Raw genomic sequence first — 21,821 nt, 5'->3', positions numbered from 1 at the left:
CGGGTCTAGGCCTGAAACATCAGCCTTCCTGCTCCTCTGATGCTGCTTGGCCTGCTGTGTTCATCCAGCTCTACACCTTGTTATCTCAGATTCTCCAGCATCTGCAGTTCCTACTATCTCTATATTATAGAATGATTTGGCTGGTTAGGTATTTAGGTGTAAACGTCTGATAATCACATTACGATCTTAACATAAATTGTTTTCTCCTTTGGAACTATTCTACTCCATGCTCCTACACCATCTCCGTATCATTGGTGACCTCTTAATGTAACAATTCCTATTTCTGTGGGGGTGGGAATGGACATATGTGCATATTTTGCTGCTGGCCATTAAATCATCAATTCTTTCCACTGAAGTGTGGTTTTGGTCATGCAGGAGTGTGAAACCTGAATATGCAGATTAGATGTGGTAAGAGCAGGTCTGAACTTTGTGGATTCATTACAATCGTCAGAGCACGCCCTTTGAAGTGGAAAGGTGCCTCTTTGGATCTCACTGCAGACATCCTTTGAGGAGATAACATGCCCTTTAAAACTTGTTGAAAGTAGCTGTAAGTGTATACAAAGACCACAAAAGCATTACTGTCAAGATCATTGACCTGTCAAGAGCTATCAGTAAAAATCAATTGTCAAAATGTCAAATGGAACTAACAAAGCAGTTTATCCTTTAAATCTTTGAAAAAAATAGTCTCAAGCGTGTAAAAGCAAATGAATGCGGACTTTTTCACTTGCTCTTAGCCTCACACAACTTGAATTTGCCTTTCCATTTCTGAAGAAGGGTCCAGACTCGATGCCGCTTGGCCTGCTGTGTTCATCCAGCTCTACACCTTGTTATCTCTTGCCTTTGCACTCAGCAGCCTGACCTGACTCCAAGGGAACCCTGCCATCGAAAAACAAAAATCCCACCTTTCGAGACCACTTTCTCCCAGACTGGATTTGCATAGCCAGGGGATGTCCTTATTTTGTGTTGTCAATCCGTGGCTGAAAATCTGGGCTCATAGCCGACGCAAATCCGCCCACCACCAATGCCGACGCAACTCCGCCCACCACCGACACTGACGTCGCTCCGCCCACCGCCTCCACAGCCAGCAGCTCCAGAGGAGACAGTAGCACCCAGCCCTGCCGGGTCTTCATCATCCCCCAGACCTCCCCCTTACTGAGGACGAACGGTCAGTCCTCAGTAAAGGGCTCACCTTTGTCCCCCTCTACCCAAACATCAACGAATACCGCTCATGCTTGGACGTTGAACAATTTTTCCGCCGCCTCCGCCTCCACGCTTACTTCTTTAACTGTGAGCCTAACCCTCCCCCTACTGACCCCTTCTCCTGCCTCCAACATACCCCCTCCTCCTGGACACCACTCCAAGGCCTCCTACCCTCCCTCGACCTCTTCATCTCCAACTGCTGTCGTGACATCAATCACGTCAACCTCTCCACCCCTCTCACCCACTCCAACCTCTCCCCCACAAAACGTGCAGCCCTCCGCTCCCTCCGCTCTAATCCCAACCTCACCACAAAACCCACTGACAAGGGAGGCTCAGTTTTAGTATGGTGCACTGACCTCAACATCGCTGAGGCCAGACGCCAACTCTCTGATACCTCCTACCGCCCCTTTGATCATGACCCCACCCCCGACCACCAAACCATCATCTCCCAAACCATCCACAACCTCATCACCTCAGGTGACCTCCCACCCACAGCCTGCAACCTCATCGTTCCCCAAGCCTGCACCGCCCCCTTCTATCTCCTTCCCAAAATCCACAAACCTGACTGCCCCGGTCGACCCATTGTCTCCGCCTGCTCCTGCCCCAACGAACTTATCTCCACCTATTTCGACTCCATTTTCTCCCCCTTGATCCAGGAACTCCCTACCTACATCCGTGACACCACCCACGCCCTCCACCTCCTCCAAAACTTCCAATTCCCTGGTCCCCAACACCTCATCTTTACCATGGACGTCCAGTCCCTATACACCTGCATTCCCCATGCAGATGGCCTAAAGGCCCTCCGCTTCTTCCTGTCCCACAGGCCCGACCAGTCCCCCTCCACTGATACCCTCATCCGCTTAGCCGAACTCGTCCTCACCCTCAACAACTTCTCTTTCAATTTCTCCCACTTCCTACATACAAAGGGGGTGGCCATGGGTACTCACATGGGCCCAAGCCTCTTTGTAGGTTACGTGGAACAATCCCTCTTCCGTAGCTACACTGGCCCTAAACCCCACCTCTTCCTCCGTTACATTGATGACTGTATTGGCGCCGCCTTGTGCTCCCACAAGGAGCTCGAACAGTTCATCCACTTCACCAACACCTTCCACCCCAACCTTAAGTTCACCTGGACCATCTCTGATACCTCTCACTCCTTCCTGGACCTCTCTGTTTCCATCTCTGGCAACCACCTGGAAACCGATATCCATTTCAAGCCCACCGACTCCCACAGCTACATAGAATACACCTCCTGCCACCCACCTTCCTGCAAAAATGCCATCCCCTATTCCCAATTCCTGCGCCTCTGCTCCCAGGATGAGGCATTCCACTCCCGAACATCTCAGATGTCCTCGTTTTTCAAGGACCGCAACTTCCCCCCCTCAGTGTCCAAGAACGCCCTCGACCGTATCTCCCGCATTTCCCGCAACTCATCCCTCACACCCCCTCCCTGCAATAATAACCAAAACAGAATCCCCCTCATCCTCACGTACCACCCCACCAACCTCCAGATCCAACACATTGTCCTCCAACACTTCCGCCATCTGCAATCCGACCCCACCACCAAAGACATTTTTCCCTCCCCAACCTTATCTGCTTTCCAGAGGGACCACTCTCTCCGGGACTCCCTTGTCCGCTCCACACTCCCCTCCAGCCCCACCACACCCGGCACTTTTCCCTGCAACCACAAGAAGTGCTACACCTGCCCCTACACCTCCCACCTCACCCCCATCCCAGGCCCCAAGAAGACTTTCCACATCATGCGGATGTTCACCTGCACATCTGCTAATGTGGTATACTGTATCTGCTGTTCCCGTTGTGGCCTCCTCTACATCGGGAAAACCAAGCGGAGGCTTGAGGACCACTTTGCGGAACACCTACGCTTGGTTCGCACTAAACAACTGCACCTCCCAGTCGTGAACCATTTCAAATCTCCCTCCCCCTCCTTAGACGACATGTCCACCCTGGGCTTCCTGCAGTGCCACAACGATGCCACCCGAAGGTTGCAGGAACAGCACCTCATATTCCGCTTGGGAACCCTGCAGCCCAATGGTATCAATGTGGGCTTCACAAGCTTCAAAATCTTCCCTCCCCCTACCGCATCCCAAAACCAGCCCAGCTTCTCCCCGCCTCCCTAATCTGTCCTTCCTCCTACCTATCCCCTCCTCCCACCTCAAGCCCCACCCCATCTCCTACGTACTAGCCTCATCCCGCCCCCTTGACCTGTCCGTCTTCCCTGGACTGACCTATCCCCTCCCCAACTCCCCACCTACACTCACCTTTACTGGCTCCATTCCCGCCTCTTTGACCTGTCTGTCTCCTCTCCACCTATCTTCTCCTCAATCCATCTTCTATCCGCCTCTCCCTCTCTCCCTATTTATTTCAGAACCCCCTTCCCCTCCCCCATTTCTGATGAAGGGTCTAGGCCCGAAATGTCATCTTTCCTGCTCCTCTGATGCTGCTTGGCCTGCTGTGTTCATCCAGCTCTACACCTTGTTATCTCATTATTTCAGCTACAGTGCGTACTGCATCACACCTGTCTTCCTATCTCATTTTAACCTAACAACAATACTTTTGTCTTACAGTTACACGTTTCACAAGCTCAACATGTCTTTAAGTGCTTATCAGAAATGAACAGTGCTCCCTACCACTCCTTTATTGCTTCCTTCCAGCTATTCAGTCCCCTTTGCTCTCTAAAATGGCTTAAAATGTGCCTCTGCATTGATAAAAAAACACAAGTTGTTATTGTAAAGTAGTCAGAACTACTGGTTGAGTGTGTTGTAGAAGATTTCTACCAATTTTTATGTGAGGAAGTGTTTTGTAACATAACCCTGAATAACCTAGCTCTAATTTTAGGGATGTGTCCTCTTGTTCTGGACTTCCCAGAAACAGATTCTGTCTATCTAGCCTATCAAATTATATAATCAGCTTTAAAGCACTGATTAATTCTTTGGTTGCTTTTCTATGCTTGAGGGAGTCCTGCACAACCTCTCATCACAATTTAATAATTTCGGCCATTCTGACTAACCATTTATAGGCTGTTGTTGTTCATTTAGAAGTTAGTTGTGTGATAAGCCCTTGGCTGCTAAATTAACTTCAGTATAGTGATCACAGGAATGTTAAATGAACATGTTTATGCATTCATCTCACAAAAAATACCAATGGTAATCACTGTCTTACAACTGGCTGGGACGAAGACAAGAGTAAATTACTGGTGAGAACTTACCATCTTATTTGGTACTATCTTAGTTGCTTGCATTTTTAAGAACATGTGTTTTCTTTTGTGTGCCACATAATACTCTATTAATTTACAAATCAGCTTACTTTCTTTCTATTAATGATTATTACAAGCTATCAATTTTGGGAAGTGCGTGGGAGTGGTAGTGGCAGGGCTGTACCCAGAGTAGAGGTCAAGATGAAAACAGTGTCATTTATTGATAAAATTTATGGGGAAAAGTATTTCTAGATCCATAGAAACATTGAGAACAAAAGCAAGCTTAGGCCATTCAGCCCTTCAAACCTGCATTGCCATTTAATATGATCATGGTTGGCCATCCAACTCAGTACCCTCTTCCCACTTTCTCCCCATACATTTCATCCCTTTAGCCCCAAGAACTACATCCAACTCTTTCTTGCAAATATTTAATGTTTTGGCCCCAAATGCTTTCTGCAGCAGAAAATCCCACAGGCTCATCACTCTGAAGAAATTTCCCCTCATTTCAATCCTAAATGGCCTACCCTGTATCTTTAAATTATAACCCTTGGTTCTGGACTGCCCAGTCACTGGGAACATCCTTCCTACATTTACCTTGACTAACTCCTACACTGTGATTAAACTATCCATTCTCCCAAAAATAGCTTCCATATTGTCAACATAATTGAGTAAAAAATAGGTGTCTTATGAATGTATTTTCATACATCAAAATTCTTATGAAGGCTGTTACTTTTAAATCAGACACAATTAAAAGTCTTGTACAGCAAAAAGGAATTAGTTAAGATGTTTCAATCGTTTAAATGCAAGATTTATTTTCTCACACCAAACAAATCTCCAAAACTTCAAGAGCATGGAACTGTTTGCATATTCAATAAGACATTAATTAATTATTAATATCAAGATGTACAAGGTATAAATGGTTCATAGAGAATAATTACAGGGCAGCTTACAGAATGAGCAATTATTATAAACAGAAGTGAGACGTATCAATACACAGTTGGAAAACAAATGAGTGTACTTGAGGAATAAATGAGCTGTACTTGGGAATGATTGAGGTGTACTTAAAAATTAAGAGAAAAGCATTTGGAAAATAAATGAGGCGTATTGATGAGAGCCTTGTGGTTACTGTATGAGCTTGATGTAATCAAAAGATGTGATTATAAATCCCACCATGGTAACTTATGGCAATTGACTTCAGCAAATCTGGTAACATGTGGGTGAACACAAAAACAAATGACAATGGAATGACTATGAATAATCATTAAATTCCACTGGTATTGTCATAGATATCTACCACCCCTTCATATGATTCCAATCCCATGCTACATTATTCGTTATTAATACCTTTTCAAGTGGCCTAGTATTGAAAGAGAAAATGAGAAACAGATGGCAAAATTGAAACAAAACATTTGATAAAGAACAAGGAGCATTTGGGGAATAAATAAGTGACAAAATACTTTACTGTGAAATGTTATGTTCTTCAAGCCAGGGAGTGCCTTTCATAGAGAATTGAACACTTTGGCAGTCAGCATCAAGTATTTCCTTGTAACACACTGTATATACAAGATAACAAGGTGTAGAGCTGGATGAACACAGCAGGCCAAGCAGCATCAGAGGAGCAGGAAGGCTGACGTTTCGGGCCTAGACCCTTCTTCAGAAATGGGGGAGGGGAAGGGGGTTCTGAAATAAATAGGGAGAGTGTGGGAGGCGGATAGAAGATGGATAGAGGAGAGGATAGGTGGAGAGGAAACAAACAGGTCGAAGAGGCGGGGATGGGGCCAGTAAAGGTGAGTGTAGGTGGGGAGTTAGGAAGGGGATAGGTCAGTCCAGGGAGGACGGACAGGTCAAGGGGGCGGGATGAGGTTAGTAGGTAGGAGATGGGGGTGTGGCTTGAGGTGGGATGAAGGGGTAGGTGGGAGGAAGAACAGGTTAGGGAAGTGGGGATGCTCTGGGCTGGTTTTGGGATGCGGTAGGGGGAGGGGAGATTTTGAAGCTTGTGAAGTCCACATTGATACCATTGGGCTGCAGGGTTCCCAAGCAGAATATGAGTTGCTGTTCCTGCAACCTTCGGGTGGCATCGTTGTGGCACTGCAGGAGGCCCAGGATGGACGTGTCGTCTGCGGAATGGGAGGGGGAGTTGAAATGGTTCGCGACTGGGAGGTGCAGTTGTTTAGTGCGAACCGAGCGTAGGTGTTCTGCAAAGCGGTCCCCAAGCTTCCACAATATACAAGATATTGCTTTCTTCTCTATACCAATTATGGCATTGATCTCCTGTTGATAACTTTAAAAAGCTACTGTTAAGCTCAAAAGAGATTTACTGCTCACTTATTAACGATTGTTGTCAGTAAAACAAATGCCACTTTTACATTAGCACAGTCTCAGATAGGCAATCTTATTGTTTACAAAAGCCAAAGTTGCTGGAAAAGCTCAGCAGGTCTGGCAGCATCTGTGAAGATTAGTCAGAGTTAGCGTTTCAGGTCCAGTAACCCTTCCTCAGAACTGATTTTTAATCTTATTTTCAGTTTTGTTTAGTCTGTTTCATATTTCAACTTTTCCCACTACCCAGGCAAATACAAAAATAAACCATTAGACTAAAATTTGTGACTTTATAAATCGCACATACTTTTTCAGTAAAGTTGATGAAAATAGAAATGTTCGCCTCTAAACCTTAAGAATAAATCAACCTGCTTCTAGAACCAATGGACAATCTACTTTATTAAGAATCGTGTAACAAAAATACCAAACTCATCAAATCCAACAGGTAGCTCTGAACCCTTTAACCTAAACTGGGATTATGCCAGTGAAGCTAAGTAAAAACTCAAAGGAAATACAAGCTGCATTTCTGGTGGTGCTTCTGTGTCTTCATTTCAAATCTAAATCCAGACTCTGCAGCCTGCTTCAGGGCATGAATTTCAGGTTCACACCAGAGTTTACCAGGAAAGTAAACAGAAAGTATAGTTTCGGGGTGGAGAGAGGTTGGATGGGGTGGGGGGTCGGTGTGAGGGAGGGGGAATGGGGGAGATGTTAGGGCGAGGTGGTGTAGAGAATCTGTGTCATGGTCTGCACTGCTATTGTATCTGTGTTAGGCCAGGATATTTGTGAAAGAGCAGCAAAGGTCATAAAGCGCCATAATTGTGCTGCTCGTAATAATGTACATTAAACTGCATGGAGCTTATAGTGTCAAACAAATGATGAATCTTTCATTATGTCAACCCTTAGATGCAGGCAGCTCTGAAGAGACAATGGATGCAATATAAAATGCAATTGGGCCAGCGACGTCGTGAGCACTGCTCCATGCGTTCAACCTCGTATACAGCGACATCTATCACAGAGGTTCCTGTTTACCTGTATCATCAGGACAGCAATAGCGAACATTTAAATGGCAAATACATGGAAGAATCTGAAATTGCTGCCCTAAAGTCAAAAGAGATGTATGCCTAACTTGACCAAAAATAATAATACAAGTCACATTTTCCCCATTAAAACGTAGACTTCAGTATCAACTGTCAGTCTCTAAAACAGGCAACTTGACCCAGCAGGATAAAAAAAGTCAACACTTTTCTGGTAGTAGAAGCCTAGAATGGAGCCAGATGAGACAGATGTTGCAATATTTCATACAGTGTTACTTTCAGAAATCTGACTGGAAAATGGAGCTGTTGGTTGACACAAATGACGTTTCCATGACTGCGAGTCATTGAAAAAAACAAGGCCCTGCTACAAAAGTGTGACTGAGAAGAATTCAAAGAGCTTGCAAGAGGATTGCAGACTGCACATAAACGCCAAGGCAGTGTGCAACGTAGCACATTGTGTAGTAAATCTGAGCCAAGCATGTTGCTGACTTCAACCAGTTGATTTATAGCTTTGAATTTTATTAGTTGGCTTTTGTTACACTTCTCATAAAAGTTAAGAAGCCTTGAAGATTTAGTTGTTTTCCCCAAAGCCAATTCCTGTGTTAATACTAGTTTGAAATTAGTGCAAGTTGTTGCAATTTTACAGACTTACAGGTCTTTCTGGTTGACATGATATACCTTATTTCCTTGTATTGCAACTTTTTACTGTGAAGACTGCATGCACAAAGATACATTGGGCAGAAGGTATCTATATGATCAGTGGTCGCACTGTTGGGAATGGAAGTGCTCCTATGGGAATAAGCAGTGAGATCCTGGGCCTTGTTTTACCTGCAGTAGTATAGTAAGAAGGTGCCATCAATATGATCCCCACTACCTTCAAACAGAACTAGCAGCTCACCAGCACCACAAATAGAGATGGGTGAGTCTGCAGGAAGAAGAAGTGAGTACCTCCATGCTGAAGCCCCTCAAAAGCAAGTCTATGAGTTTTTACTTAATCATACTTGGGCCAGGCAGGTAGACCCACCAATCATGAAGGGAGGTACACCCTCCAGCATGGTTCCCTAACCCTGGGTAAGCCATTAGGCAGTCTCACTATGGACCATGGGCATCATAAAAAAACTGGTTGGCAAGTTTCCAGGATTTATCCAGCTATGTCTCGCATAGAAGCACTACCTTCCAATGCCAACAAGGATGGGAAGAAGCTCTGAATTGATTAATTAATTTGTTCAAAAGCCCACACACCTCCAGTTGGCAAATGGCACATCCTTGAGGTCCCACCTCCAAGGATACACAGCGGTGGTAGACCTTCTGATATCTTCCACCACGATTTTACCAGGTCACCTATCTCTCAGCACACCTCAAGAGGGCTAGTAAAATGCTGCCCCAACCCCCCCTCACTACTGTCATGAGTACAGTCATATGATGTGAAATTAGAGCACGACTACCCTAACAGGAATATTGTCAGGATGTATCACTCAAGACTCTTCAATTATGGCTTGTCTGTGCATCAAAAATTAACAATGGTTAGTCTCAGCTGTGATTCAGTTGGTAATGCTCTCACCTCTGAGCCAGCAGATTGTGGGTTTAACTCCCTCTCCGGTCCTTAAAGTCAAGTCTGGGGATGGAGTGGGCTCATGTACATAGAGGTAGTGTCCCTATCTCTTAACCAGGGGCCCTGGGCTCAAGTCCCACCTATTCCAGAGGTGTATAATAACATTTCTGAGCTGGCTGAATTGGGAAAATATTCAAAAATCAAAGCTGACACTTCACTGATAGGAACGCCATCTTTTGGAAAAGATGCAAAACCAAGAGCCAGCCAATGTCTCAGTGAAACATAGAAGATGCCATGTTGCTATTTGGGTGTTGTATCAAAGCCATTATTCAGAACTCAGCAAAGTTCATAAAACAGATTGTTTGGTCATTATCATGTTGTGTTTTGTACTTACTGAGTATAGATAGACTGCATTTCCTACAACAGTGACTGTGTTTAATAAGTAATTATTTGGCGAAAGACACCTATATAATTGTAACTCTTTTATTTAATAAACATGTAATTTAGCTTAATTACCAATGCAGTTTCTGATGCCAGCCAAATATGAACATTATTCATGCTGTCTGAATGCAGTGATCTGAAGCAGCACAATGGCATTACAGGATGTAGAACCAAACCAGACAAAAAAAGCATAGCTGAGAAATTCCTTTAATATGTTTGCATGAGAATCAGGGTTTTGAAGGTGCTCTGTCTCTGCCGTGTGTAGAATATTTAAAGGTTAGCACCGTATAAACATCTATACTAATGCTCATAGATTGGGTTCTCTGAAAATTAATGGATTCTCTTACAGTGATTTGTTCACATTAACAATTACAGCTTTCTTCAGGGCCTGCACCAAGATTTAATTTAGTTAGGTTTCTTTTTGTATCAATAATCAACAAGTCATGAAAGCAAGACTACGATGGAAAAAGCCATTACATGTTGTGACACCGAATGATCTTTTCAGTAAGGAGCTCTGAATGATTATAATTTTTAAAAAGCCAGTTTGGAATGAACGAAGTTCATTTTCGTGTACATGCCAAGCTATTTGAAATATTGCATTTTCTCAATTTTTTGAACATTATCTTTAAATAAAACATTAGAAAATTATGACAGGCTTCTCCATGTCAAAGCAGTTGCAAAATAGAAAGCATGCATTTAAAATTCCTCTGGTGCCTATGAATTGTCACATCATTGGTTCATCAATGAAGATTTGCCCTCCCAGTATTCTTACTGAGAGTGTAAAAATTTTCTTGCAGACTGCTTTTACAGTTTGTCTGGAAATACTGAACAAGGAAAATCATGTAAACATCAGAGGAATTGTTTCTCCCATCTTACTTAGGAGATAGTTGATGACTAAAAATCTTATGCATTATCAAAAGGTAAAGTCACCAGAGTCTCACTGGACCATAGGGCTGCTCTTTTATTAAAGAGACATGATAGTGGTTTAATATGAGAGTCAACATGCCCCAGGTGAGGGGAGAGGAAAGTCCTTCATAGTAACCACAGCTGCTGGTGCAGGAAGTGAACCCATGCTGTTGGTGTCATTCTACATCACAAACTACCCATCCAGCCCAGGATACTGGATTAGGCAAAGCTAAGTGAAAGCAATCAATGCAACCTTAGTTTATTCAGAAGTAGAATGAACTCAAGTGAGCAAGTAATCTTATCTAGGTTCAGAACTTTTTCCATGATTTTTACTAAAACTTTATTGCAGTATATATTTCATAGGTTTCACAAAAAGGATCAGCCTTCAAACCTAAAAATAACTTTCAACTATAAAAAAGTTGAGAATTATAACAAATATGATGAATTCTCAAATTCCAGAACAATTTCATCAGAGCTCTTTGTATGAAAGGGCTTTTTAACAATATAAGTATCTTATCATTTTTTTTAGAATGATGAGACCCAAGCTATGGTCCAGAAAACTTGAGAGTACGTAAGCATTGATAATACCAGGAGAACATATAATAGTCCAATTAAATGGGCACAAATGTCCACACCTTGATCACACTTAACTGGTTGACAGGATGCAACAATTTGTTTATAAGATGCTGCAATTAATTCTTGCCGCAAAATGGACATTTGTGTTATGTTGCTACCATGAGACCCAAACAATACTGCAGCCCAGATCTCACTCTCATCAAACCAGTACTCTATTTCACTCACTTTGGAGATCAAATAATTATGACATTTTAAAAACAGGCAATAATTGCTGTGAGCCATGTTTTAATCAACTCCAGGAGTCCCATTAAAGTTAGGCTGCTGAACATTTGATACCACAAGGCAGATCATAGATGGATCACACTCCACCCATTTAAATCACAATTGCAACTGAAGTCTAGTGCACATTATAACACCCCATTTTGCATATTAAGGTAACCTTCCTGCTGAATCAGGTAGGCACTCTGGTCAACCAGTAAAAGTGGTAATGGCAATAGCAAAAAAAAGACAGCATGAGAAGGCAGTTAAATGTGCTAATACTATTGCTGCTATTTATACAAAGTGGTCACAGTTAAAATCAATCTCTTAAATTCTATTTATGAGACAATCAAATAGCATTTCCATTGCTACATATAACGTTAAGTGATGTGCAAACAAGGAAAGTTTTATGTAAAAAAAGTAGTTAAGGTATGGAATGCACTGCCTGGAAGGGTGGAGGTAGGTTAAATTGACGCATTCAAGAGGGCATTGGATGGTTATTTAGATGGAAGTGGTGTACAGGGATATGGAGCAAAGGCAGGAGATTGGCACTAGCTGATAGAACTGGTGCAGGCATGATGGACTGAATGGTTTCCTTCTACACCAAAACAATTCTGTGATTAAAAACACCTTGCTGCCAAAGCATGGGATTGCTTTTCAATCCGATTCCTCTTGTGGAAGCTAAATGGGGCGGTTCCAATGAAGTGGTAGATGCACATACTTTATTCTTGTTCCAGTCCAATCAAAAAGGCTGGTGACAAAGACCTCCACCCAAAGCCAACAGGATCCTCCTGAAATACGCAGTCTAGGCACTCATTAGATAATTGGAGCCCGATTTTAACTGAGAACAGGGTGAGGAATGCTGCTTGATGGGGACAGACTATTCCCCATCCAATGAACTTTCAATTACATAACATTTCAGCACCAAATGGCTCCAAAATAATGGATTCCATGCTAGGCAGGCTGACTTGCTTCAAGTGAAGAAGTAATCAATGTTAACAGTAATTTACAAAACAACAAAAAAAACTTTCGTACCAACCAGCATGTTCTTATATTCACCCTAACCATGTCTTTTTGTACTTTAAAAACAATTTAACAATTTTATATGTAAGGAATTATGTACGTTCATTGCTTAACACAATATGTAGTGTTCTGTTACATTGTGCAGTATAGATAATTTTACAAAGAACAAGCTGTAAGGTATCACCAGTAAGAAACTCTCTCTGTGCACTTGTCCTCTAGTCCATGGATTTGTTTCTAATGTTTAAGTTTTAACTTGCATCACTATATCAGTGTTTACCTCTAACATAGTTCATGTTTATTATTCATATTTGGATGTCACCCCAAACTATTCCCAGATTTGTGTTAAAAGCATTACTAACTGAAAGAAAATTTCTGGCTTTTGAAATAGCTGTTATTTAAAATTTATGTGAATTAAGTGCACCATTAAATTTGAATTCAAAATATTGCCTCTTTGTATTCATTTAAGGCTGAATTTTATTAGCAATCAGCAAAGTGTTGATTTTGAGGAATTACATGGAGGGTGTTTCTCCATAAGGCTTGGTGAGATTTCTCTTACTATCTTCCTAAATTTGCCTCATTATCTGCATTCCTGTGGCACCCTGCTCGTGGTAACCTCCCAATCACCATTGGTGGAAGTACTGCCAAGATCTGCAGGGATACCTTGCACTAAGTTGTCTCTAACATCTCAGATTGGCAGCTGCTATAGTGGCTATCTTGATGCTCACAGCATTGCCTTGTATTGCCTTGCGTTGCCTTTTTCGTACTTTAAAACCTCAGCTGGAGATACTAGGGTCCTATTACTTCAGTCTTGCCTTGCCATTTTATGTGGACACAAAGGCATGGAGCTTGTCACAATTGTCAGTAGGCCTCAGTCAAGTCAAGGGTAATAGCCTTCACTCAGGGGTTTCGAGAACAGTAAGTCAAGGGCAGGTTCTAATAACAGTCCAAGGGCTTGGATAGAGTCAGTCAGCAACTTGGGGTGGTCAGGGTCAGATACTCTTCTCACAAGGGGTGAGGAGCCGAATGTCAGGCAGCCTGCTACTTGTTTTGATTTTTTCTGCCTATTATGGGCTGTTCTGCGCCTGGAATGAGAGAGGCAGGTATTAAGGGAAATGAAAGGTGGCACAGCTGTTAGTTTTGGTACAGATGGGGAGGTGTCATGCGTGAATGAGCAGGCAATGCAGAGGGCATTCAGGGTTAGTAGTGTTGGGGGTTGGGGTGGGTGAGAGTGAGTGACAGAAGATGTTGCGGGCAATAGTGAAAGTGGTAGACTATGAGCCTTCGTACGAGGTGGCTGCAGTAACAGAGATAGAGTGATTGCAAGGTATCAAAGAGAAGATGGCAGAGTGGGGAATGTAATTGTGGCAGGTTTGTGCACTTGTTGCCCATGGCGTGCGCCCTGACATGTTGGTAACCGGTTTCCATGACAGATGGCTCAAGGAACAAGTGGCCAGCTGGATTTGCCATGAAACCCCTCTGACTTTCATGTTACAAACTGTCAGCATTTAGTTTCTATCCAGCAGCTTGGAGAATGGAGAACTGCATATTAATAAGGCAAGAATTACCACCAATGAGATGGTAATACAAATAATAGATCTCTTGCAGCTCCCACATGAGAATCTCATCTTGCCATTCAACAATTGGTTGAAAAAATTGGTCTTTTTGCTCTTGATGTCAAGAAGCTCCTCATTGGCGAACTCTTGTGATTTTCCCAACTTTCTCACCAAGGCTCATGTCTTTCTGTGCTTGGGAAGATTATGTCCATTAGTGTTAGAAGACGGACTGCACTTTGGAGTGACAGCATCTGCTGTACCATATAAAATGAAGTTTGGATCTCTGCACTGTGAATGCAATGTAGCACCTGACAGGAAGGGAGGGAAGATTAATCCAACTTGCTCTAGCGTATTCTCTATTGAGGTTGGCATGAAAGCTGTCCGTCCAAGCAACAACAGCAGCAGTAACAGGGTGAAGGAGAGTGAACCTGTGGGTGAACAGCAACAGTGGGTTAAATACCTGAGGAGCAGGGTCACTCAGAGTGAACATGGAGCTGAATCTAGGGGTGCAGCTCCAGGGGTGACATCATGACTCAAAAAGTGACATAGGCTTCGCTCCTCAGGAACCAGATTTGCAGAATGAGTGAGTAGTGTCTGGAGAGAGATGAATTATTTACTTTTTGTAGTTGTAGTCTGCTAGGAATAGAGAATAGGAGGTGAGAGACTGGAGTTTGGTGTCATATGGGTAAGCTTATACAATCAGCTCCTGAATTATCGTTTGTCGTTGATAAGGTTCAAAATGACAGGACAACTTGGCCCCGTGGCATGCTCCTTTTGCAATATGTGGGGAATCAGGAACACTTCCAACATCCTTGGTGACTACATATGCAGAAAGTGTGTTCAACTGCAGCTCCTGAATTGCTGCAAAGTGCATCTGGAGCTGCAGATGGGCTGATTATGGAACATTCATAAGGTTGAGGATGTTGTGGACAGCACATTTAGAGAGTTGGTCACACTACCATAAAGGCTACGCAGACAGAGAAGAGTTGGGTGACCACCAGGGTGACAAGTAAGTGTGGACAGGCAGTGCAGGAGTCATCTCTCAAATAGGTATACCATTTTGGATACTGTTGAGGTGAATGGGCTCACAGGGGAACGCAGCAACAAGAACTGTAGCACCATGACTGGCTCTGTTGCACAGCAGGGAGGCTCAAAGTGTAGGCAGGCAGTAATGATAGGGGACTCTGTAGTCAGGGGCACAGATAGGCATTTCTGTGGCCATAAGCAAGACGCCAAGATGATGTCTTACCTCCCTGGTCCCAGGATCAAGGATGTCTCTGGGCTTGCACAGGATATTCTGAAAATGGGATGGTGAGAAACTAGAAGTTGTGGTTCATATTGGTAACAACAACATAGGCAGAAAGCAAGATGAACTCCTGGAAAAGGAGGTTTACTAGTGCCACTCGGGTGAGTTTAAACTAGTGTGGCGGGGTCAGGAATCAAAGCGCTTGATTAGCAAGTAAAATGACTGAAGGAGAGTTATAGATTAAAGCCATTAAGATGAAGAGGAAGAATAGAGAGGGATGGCATGACAAGACTGGTGGCCTGAGGCATATTTGTTTTAATGCAAGGAGAATGGCAGGTAAGGCATGTGAAATTGGAGTTTGGATCAATACATCTATCTACAATGTTGTAGCTAATACAGAGACTTGGTTGCGAGAGGGACAAGACAGGCAGCTTAACATTTTGGGATTTAGATGTGTCAGGTGAGGTAGAGAGATATGTAAAAGCGGTGGAGGAATTACATTACTGACAAGAGATAATATCACTGAGAGAGGACACCCTGGAGGGCTCATCCAATGAGGCCATATGGATAGAAGTCAGGAATAGAAAGGGTACAATCAATTTGATGGGATTGTACCACAGACCTCCCAATAGCCAGTGGGCAATAGACAAACAGATATTCGGACAGATTATGGAAAAATGTAAAAAACAACAAGTTGTAGTGGGTGATTTTAACTTTCCCTATACTGCCTGGCACTCAACGTCAGGAACGTGGATGCAGGGATGGTAACACAAGTGGATAAAATGGTCATAAAGGCACATGGATGCTTGCCTGCATTGGTTGGGGCACAGAGAATAAAAATTGGCAAGTCATGTGCCAGATGTAAACAATTTTAGTTAGGCCACATTTGGAGTATTGTATACAGTTCTGGTTGCTACACTACCAAAAGGATGTGGAGGCTTTAGAGAGGGTGAAGAAATGGTTTTCAAGGACGTTGCCTGGTTTGGAGGGTATTGGCTATGAGGAGAATTGGACGACTTGGTTTATTTTCATTTGAACATCGAAGGATGAGGAGAGACTCTGTAGAAGTTTACAGAATTATGAGAGGCATTGATAGAATGCATAGTCAGGATCTTTGTCTCAGGGTAGAAATGTCAATTTCTAGCAGACATAGGTTTAAGGTAAAAGAAGAAAAGTTTAAAGGAGATGTGAGAGGCACGTTTTTTATACAGAGGGTGGCAAGGGCCTGGAGTCTGCTGCTAAAGGAGTTGGTGGAGACGAATACAATAGCAACTTTTAAGAGGCATCTTGATAGACACGTGAATAGGCAGGGAATAAGGATTGCGCAGAGGTAAATCGTTTTTAGTTTAGAAAGGCATTATGTGTCAGCATAGTCTTGGTGGACCAAAGGGCCTATTCCTGTGCCATACTCTTCTTTGTTTGAAAGTACTGGCAGGAAGCTGTCTACTTCCTACTAACAAAATATGGCTAGAATAAGGAAGGGGTCCAACATCACATTATGTCCGCTCCCTCTTGAAAGAAATAAGATGCTCCTGATTACACACAATAGTTTGGCTTTTGGTGAACCTTTCTCAGTCAGAACCTCACAAGGATTGTGAAAGTCACTCATTCTTCAGTAATATTTAGGACCATGCAATGTAACATCAGGTAAACTAGCTCAAGAATATGTGCCACATGGCATGATTCCATTTCATGAAAACCTTCTCACACAATAAGGTTGTCAGTTTGCAGTCTAATTGCTGGAAGTATTTTGCCTGTGACCAATTCACTCAAATCTCTGTGTTCTCCAGCAATAGGTTTATTGGTATTCGTGCTGCCTCCACCTGTACTAGAAACAAAATACAAAGACATGTGGCATGTTATAAAACTCACCATTTATTTAGCCTCTTTTATGGGAGTCTTTACATACCACAGTTTATATTTTTAATGTTAGTTGAAATATGTGGCAATATGCTCAGGGAAGCAGTACTTCAAATGAAATAGGATCACAGGATGGAGATAATTGTGTCAACGCTGAGATGTGACTGAGATACAATAAGGGAAAAGTATGAAGGAACTGAGAAGGGCAAGGAGCAGGCATGATATAGAAGGGGAGAAGGTGGAGCAGAGCATCAGATGAGGAGAGGAGGAGGTGAAAGAGAGGAAGTGAAAGACCAGAAACAGGAAGATGTTGAGGCAGAGAATCAAAGATCACTAAAGCAATTCTCATTTTTGGAGCAAACCATAATTTACTACATTTATGGAGTTCAATTTTCAATTCATTAACTTGTCACAATGTAATTTACTGTCTGCATTACTAGTACAATGTCAAACAACTGTGTGGCTGTCTGTGTGATGATGCTGTAGCATCATGCTAAGATGACTGGATGAGCAATCCAGAGGCCCAGGCTAATGTTTCAGATGCTTGTGTTCAAATCTCACAATGGCTGCTAATTGAAGTAAAATTTAATTAATCAACCTGGGCTTAATCTGATCTAGACCTAAATCATTAATATGTATCAGGAAAAGCAAGAGAGCCAATATCAATCCCTGGGGAACTCCAATACAAAACTTCCTCCAGACCAAAAATTAACCATTAATGTCTGATTTGTATACTCAGACTAGTTTTGTATCCATGTTGCTACTGTTCCTTTCGTTCCGTGAGACAAAAATTATTTCACAAGTCTGTTGTGTGTCACAGTATCAAATACCTATTGTAAGTTTATATACACTACACCAACAGCATTACTCTCATTAACCCATTCCGTTAACTCTTCAAAAAACTCTAGCAAGTTGGTCAAACACAATGTCTCTCATACAAATTCATCCCAGTTCTTCTAATCAACCAAACTTTTCTCATGTGACTACTAATTCTATCCTGAATAATTGTTTGCACAATCTTCCCCACCACTGAAGTTAAATTGACTAGTTTATAATTGCTGGGCATGTCTATGTCATCTTTTTAGAACAACAGCATAACATATGGAGTTTTAAAGTACATTCCATGACTCAAGGGAAGAAAGTTTATGGCCAGTGATCCTGTAATTTCCATGCTAACTTCCTTCAGTGTCCTTGGATGCAACATATCTGCTTCCCATATCTTGTCAGCTTCAAGTATTGATAGTCTATCCAACACTTCCTGATACCCACTTTAAACTCTTCTAATGACAAAGCTTATCCCTCTGTCACCATGGCCTGGGTAAGATCTACATCCTTGGTAAAAACAGATGCAAAGTATACATTTGTCAAAATAGCCATGTCTGTTGCTTTCATGTGTATTTTCCCTATTTGGTCCCTAATCTGTTGGACTCCTCCTTTTACTGCACTTTGGGATTTTCCTTTAATGTTGGCCACCAATCTTTTCTCATAATCACTTTTTGCTTCTTTAATGTGCTTTTTCATCTCTCTTCTAAACTTTCTGTACTCCTTTTGGTTCTCAGTTGTATCTTTCACCTAACATCCATCATGAACAAAAGGCACAAATTACCCTGGTAGTTGGAGATCTGAAATGAAAAAAACATAAAGTTCCCAAGAAACTCAAAAAGGTCTGGCAGCATCTGTGAAGAGAAAAGCAGAGTGAACATATTGAATTCCATGACTCTTCTTCAGATACTGCTGGAGCTACTGAGTTTCTCCAGCACTTTCTGTCATACCTGTCATAAGCATACATTTTCCACTTCATTTTAATTTCTGCTTCTTTTTCATCCAAGGACCTCTGGATTTTCTCATCTTCATTTTCCTCGTAGCAGCTTCATGGCTGTTAAAACACAAGTAGATTGCCAATTTGGTGAAACAGCGAGGGATACTGGGACACATTTGCCACAAAACTCAGTAAATTGCAAACCCAGAAACTAAATAGAGTGCAAACACAGCAGCCAGGTGCTAATGACATTAGCACAGTGTAAAAGGACACATCTTGTCAACAGTTATGCTGGACAGACATATCCCTTAACAACGTATCAACCAAATAAAGGAGAAATACATATTTTCAGCTAAAAGCCAGACAGATAGGCACAAAGACCCTGCTACACGAAGGAACAAATATTAGCAAGCCATCCAAATGCATTAACAAATATTAGCAAGCCCTATAGAAAGTTTCAGAAACCCATCCAAAAAGGTATAAACACAGGGCTTAGTTGCTGATTGATCTCTTGGACTCTCTGGACATGAAGAAATGACTAATGTGACAAAGACAAAAACCAACTGACCATCCAGAGTGAGAGAAAAAGTGAGTAAAAACTTGTTGAATCCAACTAACATTATAAGAGACTCTGGGAAGTATTGTAGTGATTAAGGGGATTGGGCAGAATTAGGAATAATTAGGAATAATTTTGTTAGTATTAAAGTCTCACTACTACTTGATCTTTAATAAATTCATGAGTTTTCATTGGTACCAACTTGTGTCTGCAGTGATTTGACCATTCTGGTATTATGAGACACCAGGGGGAATTCATTTATGACCAATTAGTTGAAGTCTCTGATGGGTCCTAAAGGGCTCAGACAACATCCCTTTTGAGGGAATATACCTTGACTGCACCTGACCCATCATATCTTTGAAGGTAGCTCGTTGAAGTCACCCTCTTCCCATTGATTATTCTTATTCTGGTTTACACATTGTTCATTTCTGTCCTCATCCTAAATCTTACGTTACAATGAGCTTAGTTTCTTAAGTTTTCCTGAGTTGCACATGGCACTGAGCTAATGCTGTAATGAAGAAAGTTTAATCTTTAGCCTTCCACCCAATGCTCTACCTCAGAGATGAATGCCTCATCCCCTGGTCAACTACTACTTTTATCAGAGTGTCTCCAATAATTTTACACACTTCAAGGGTAACTAGGGATGGCCAGTAAATGTTGGCCCAGTCAACAGCACCCACATCCAATGAATGGATCCCATCACTACATCCTAAATCTGGATACTTGCTCCACTAGCATTCATACTCTGCTCTCCCTGACCATTGACCAACTGTAAAGTGCTACTTAATCTAAGTGGCATTGCTGACTTCTGCAACGCAGTGTTCAGGTAACTCCCTTCCTCCCTCATACCCTGCGATGCTACAGCTTAGATTCCAACTCAATTCTTTACTAAGGTAATTTGAGTTGTAATAACATACCGCAGAGATGGTTGCTTGAAATCTATCTTTGTGGAAGTAAATAATGAATCAGTCAGCTTCCACGGAGCAATGGAATAAATAAAAGCAGGCTTTTATCCAGAAATTGGGTAGAATGGACCTCCATTGGGAAATTAAATATGTAACGGTGAACTTTTCACTAACATTTACTGGCATTGATGCTGGTGAATGCCAGACGTGTTCAGACTTCGATTGCCCTATAGTGACATTCATTGGCCATACTCTGCAATCACAAGCAGAATCAACCGTTTTATAATTAGAAGTTATGAACATAATATAGCAGCTATTCTTTTAGTAGCAAGTATTCTATTTCACCTTATCTACAGGAATAATTAAGCACTGCAGGTAATGTTGTTTGGTTTAAAATGCCTGCTCTTTTTGAGATGAATTTCTAATTGAGAAAACCTGACAGTTTTTAATGAAATTTCAGATCAAATATTGTATCCCAGACAACATTTTAAATAGTTAAATGACTATATAACACTGCATGTCATGAAAAGCCATTGGCAATTTGTGTTGAGAGATGCTGTGCACTTGTTCTTACTGTGCACAATGAGTCATTGTGGGATTGCTGAGGAATACAATGGGATTTTAATTATGAAACACAGCACCAAAGGAAAATGAAGCATCTGGGACCTTACTTAACAACAGATCAACAGCCCTTCACCAAGGAAATATAATCAAAAAGAGGAAGATGGAGAAGAAAATAGGATAAATTAGAGAAAATGCAATGCAGAAAGAAAAACAAGAGAGAAATTAAAATTAGATTAAGAGAAAGAGGAAAGGGACAGAAGGAATAGACAAAAAATGAAATATAAATTAAAAGTTTTAAGAACTTTTAGAAGCAATTAGCTACAGGAATGCCACAGTTTAGTTATTCCTCTTCTGGGACAAGAGGTTAACTGGCATTGCAGGAGCATAAAATGCTTTATTGCAAGGTGGCATAACTCCACAGTGGGTAGTATCCAGTCAACAAGTCATCTTTCATTAATAAGTGCACCATACTTGACACTGGCCCAGCTTCCTCAGAGCCAGCTGTCCGAGTGAACAGAACATCTGACACTTCTGTTTATATCTGTCAGTCAGGGCTCCCTGGTTGTACCAGATTAACAGACTATTCAGGGAACCCATATTCTATCAGATCCACTTGGCTGACCTCATTAAAATCACTACATCCCCCAACCCCCTAGTCCAGGGATGGAGGCCTGTTCTTTTTCTTGTAGCCTCTCCTGGGATGTTTTTATACCGGGTTCTGTTCCTCTAACTCAGCCTCGCATTCGGGCAGGGTGTATGGGACTGTAACCAGTCGCTTGTGCCCAGGCTGTCTCAGAAGAAATTCATTCTCTTCCACAGGTGGTAAAGGCGTTGAAGCTGTGACATCCGCCGTATCCA

General features: G+C 42.2%; 1 protein-coding gene across 1 annotated transcript in view; it reads left to right on the top strand.

Moving 5' to 3' along the window:
• Positions 1 to 7,855, top strand: part of calcr (calcitonin receptor) — a 117,271-nt gene extending 109,416 nt beyond the window's left edge. The window contains exon 13 of the mRNA XM_048608339.1: positions 7,634 to 7,855. Coding sequence (XP_048464296.1) covers positions 7,634 to 7,855 — 222 coding nt within the window. The remainder of the gene's footprint in view (positions 1 to 7,633) is intronic.
• Positions 7,856 to 21,821: the final 13,966 nt, after the last annotated feature.

This window comes from Rhincodon typus, chromosome 2 (assembly GCF_021869965.1).
Source record: "Rhincodon typus isolate 14 chromosome 2, sRhiTyp1.1, whole genome shotgun sequence".
In the NCBI taxonomy this organism is placed as follows: domain Eukaryota; kingdom Metazoa; phylum Chordata; class Chondrichthyes; order Orectolobiformes; family Rhincodontidae; genus Rhincodon; species Rhincodon typus.
The sequence above is the reverse complement of the archived record's forward strand: the minus strand, read 5'-3'. Positions and strand labels throughout refer to the sequence as shown.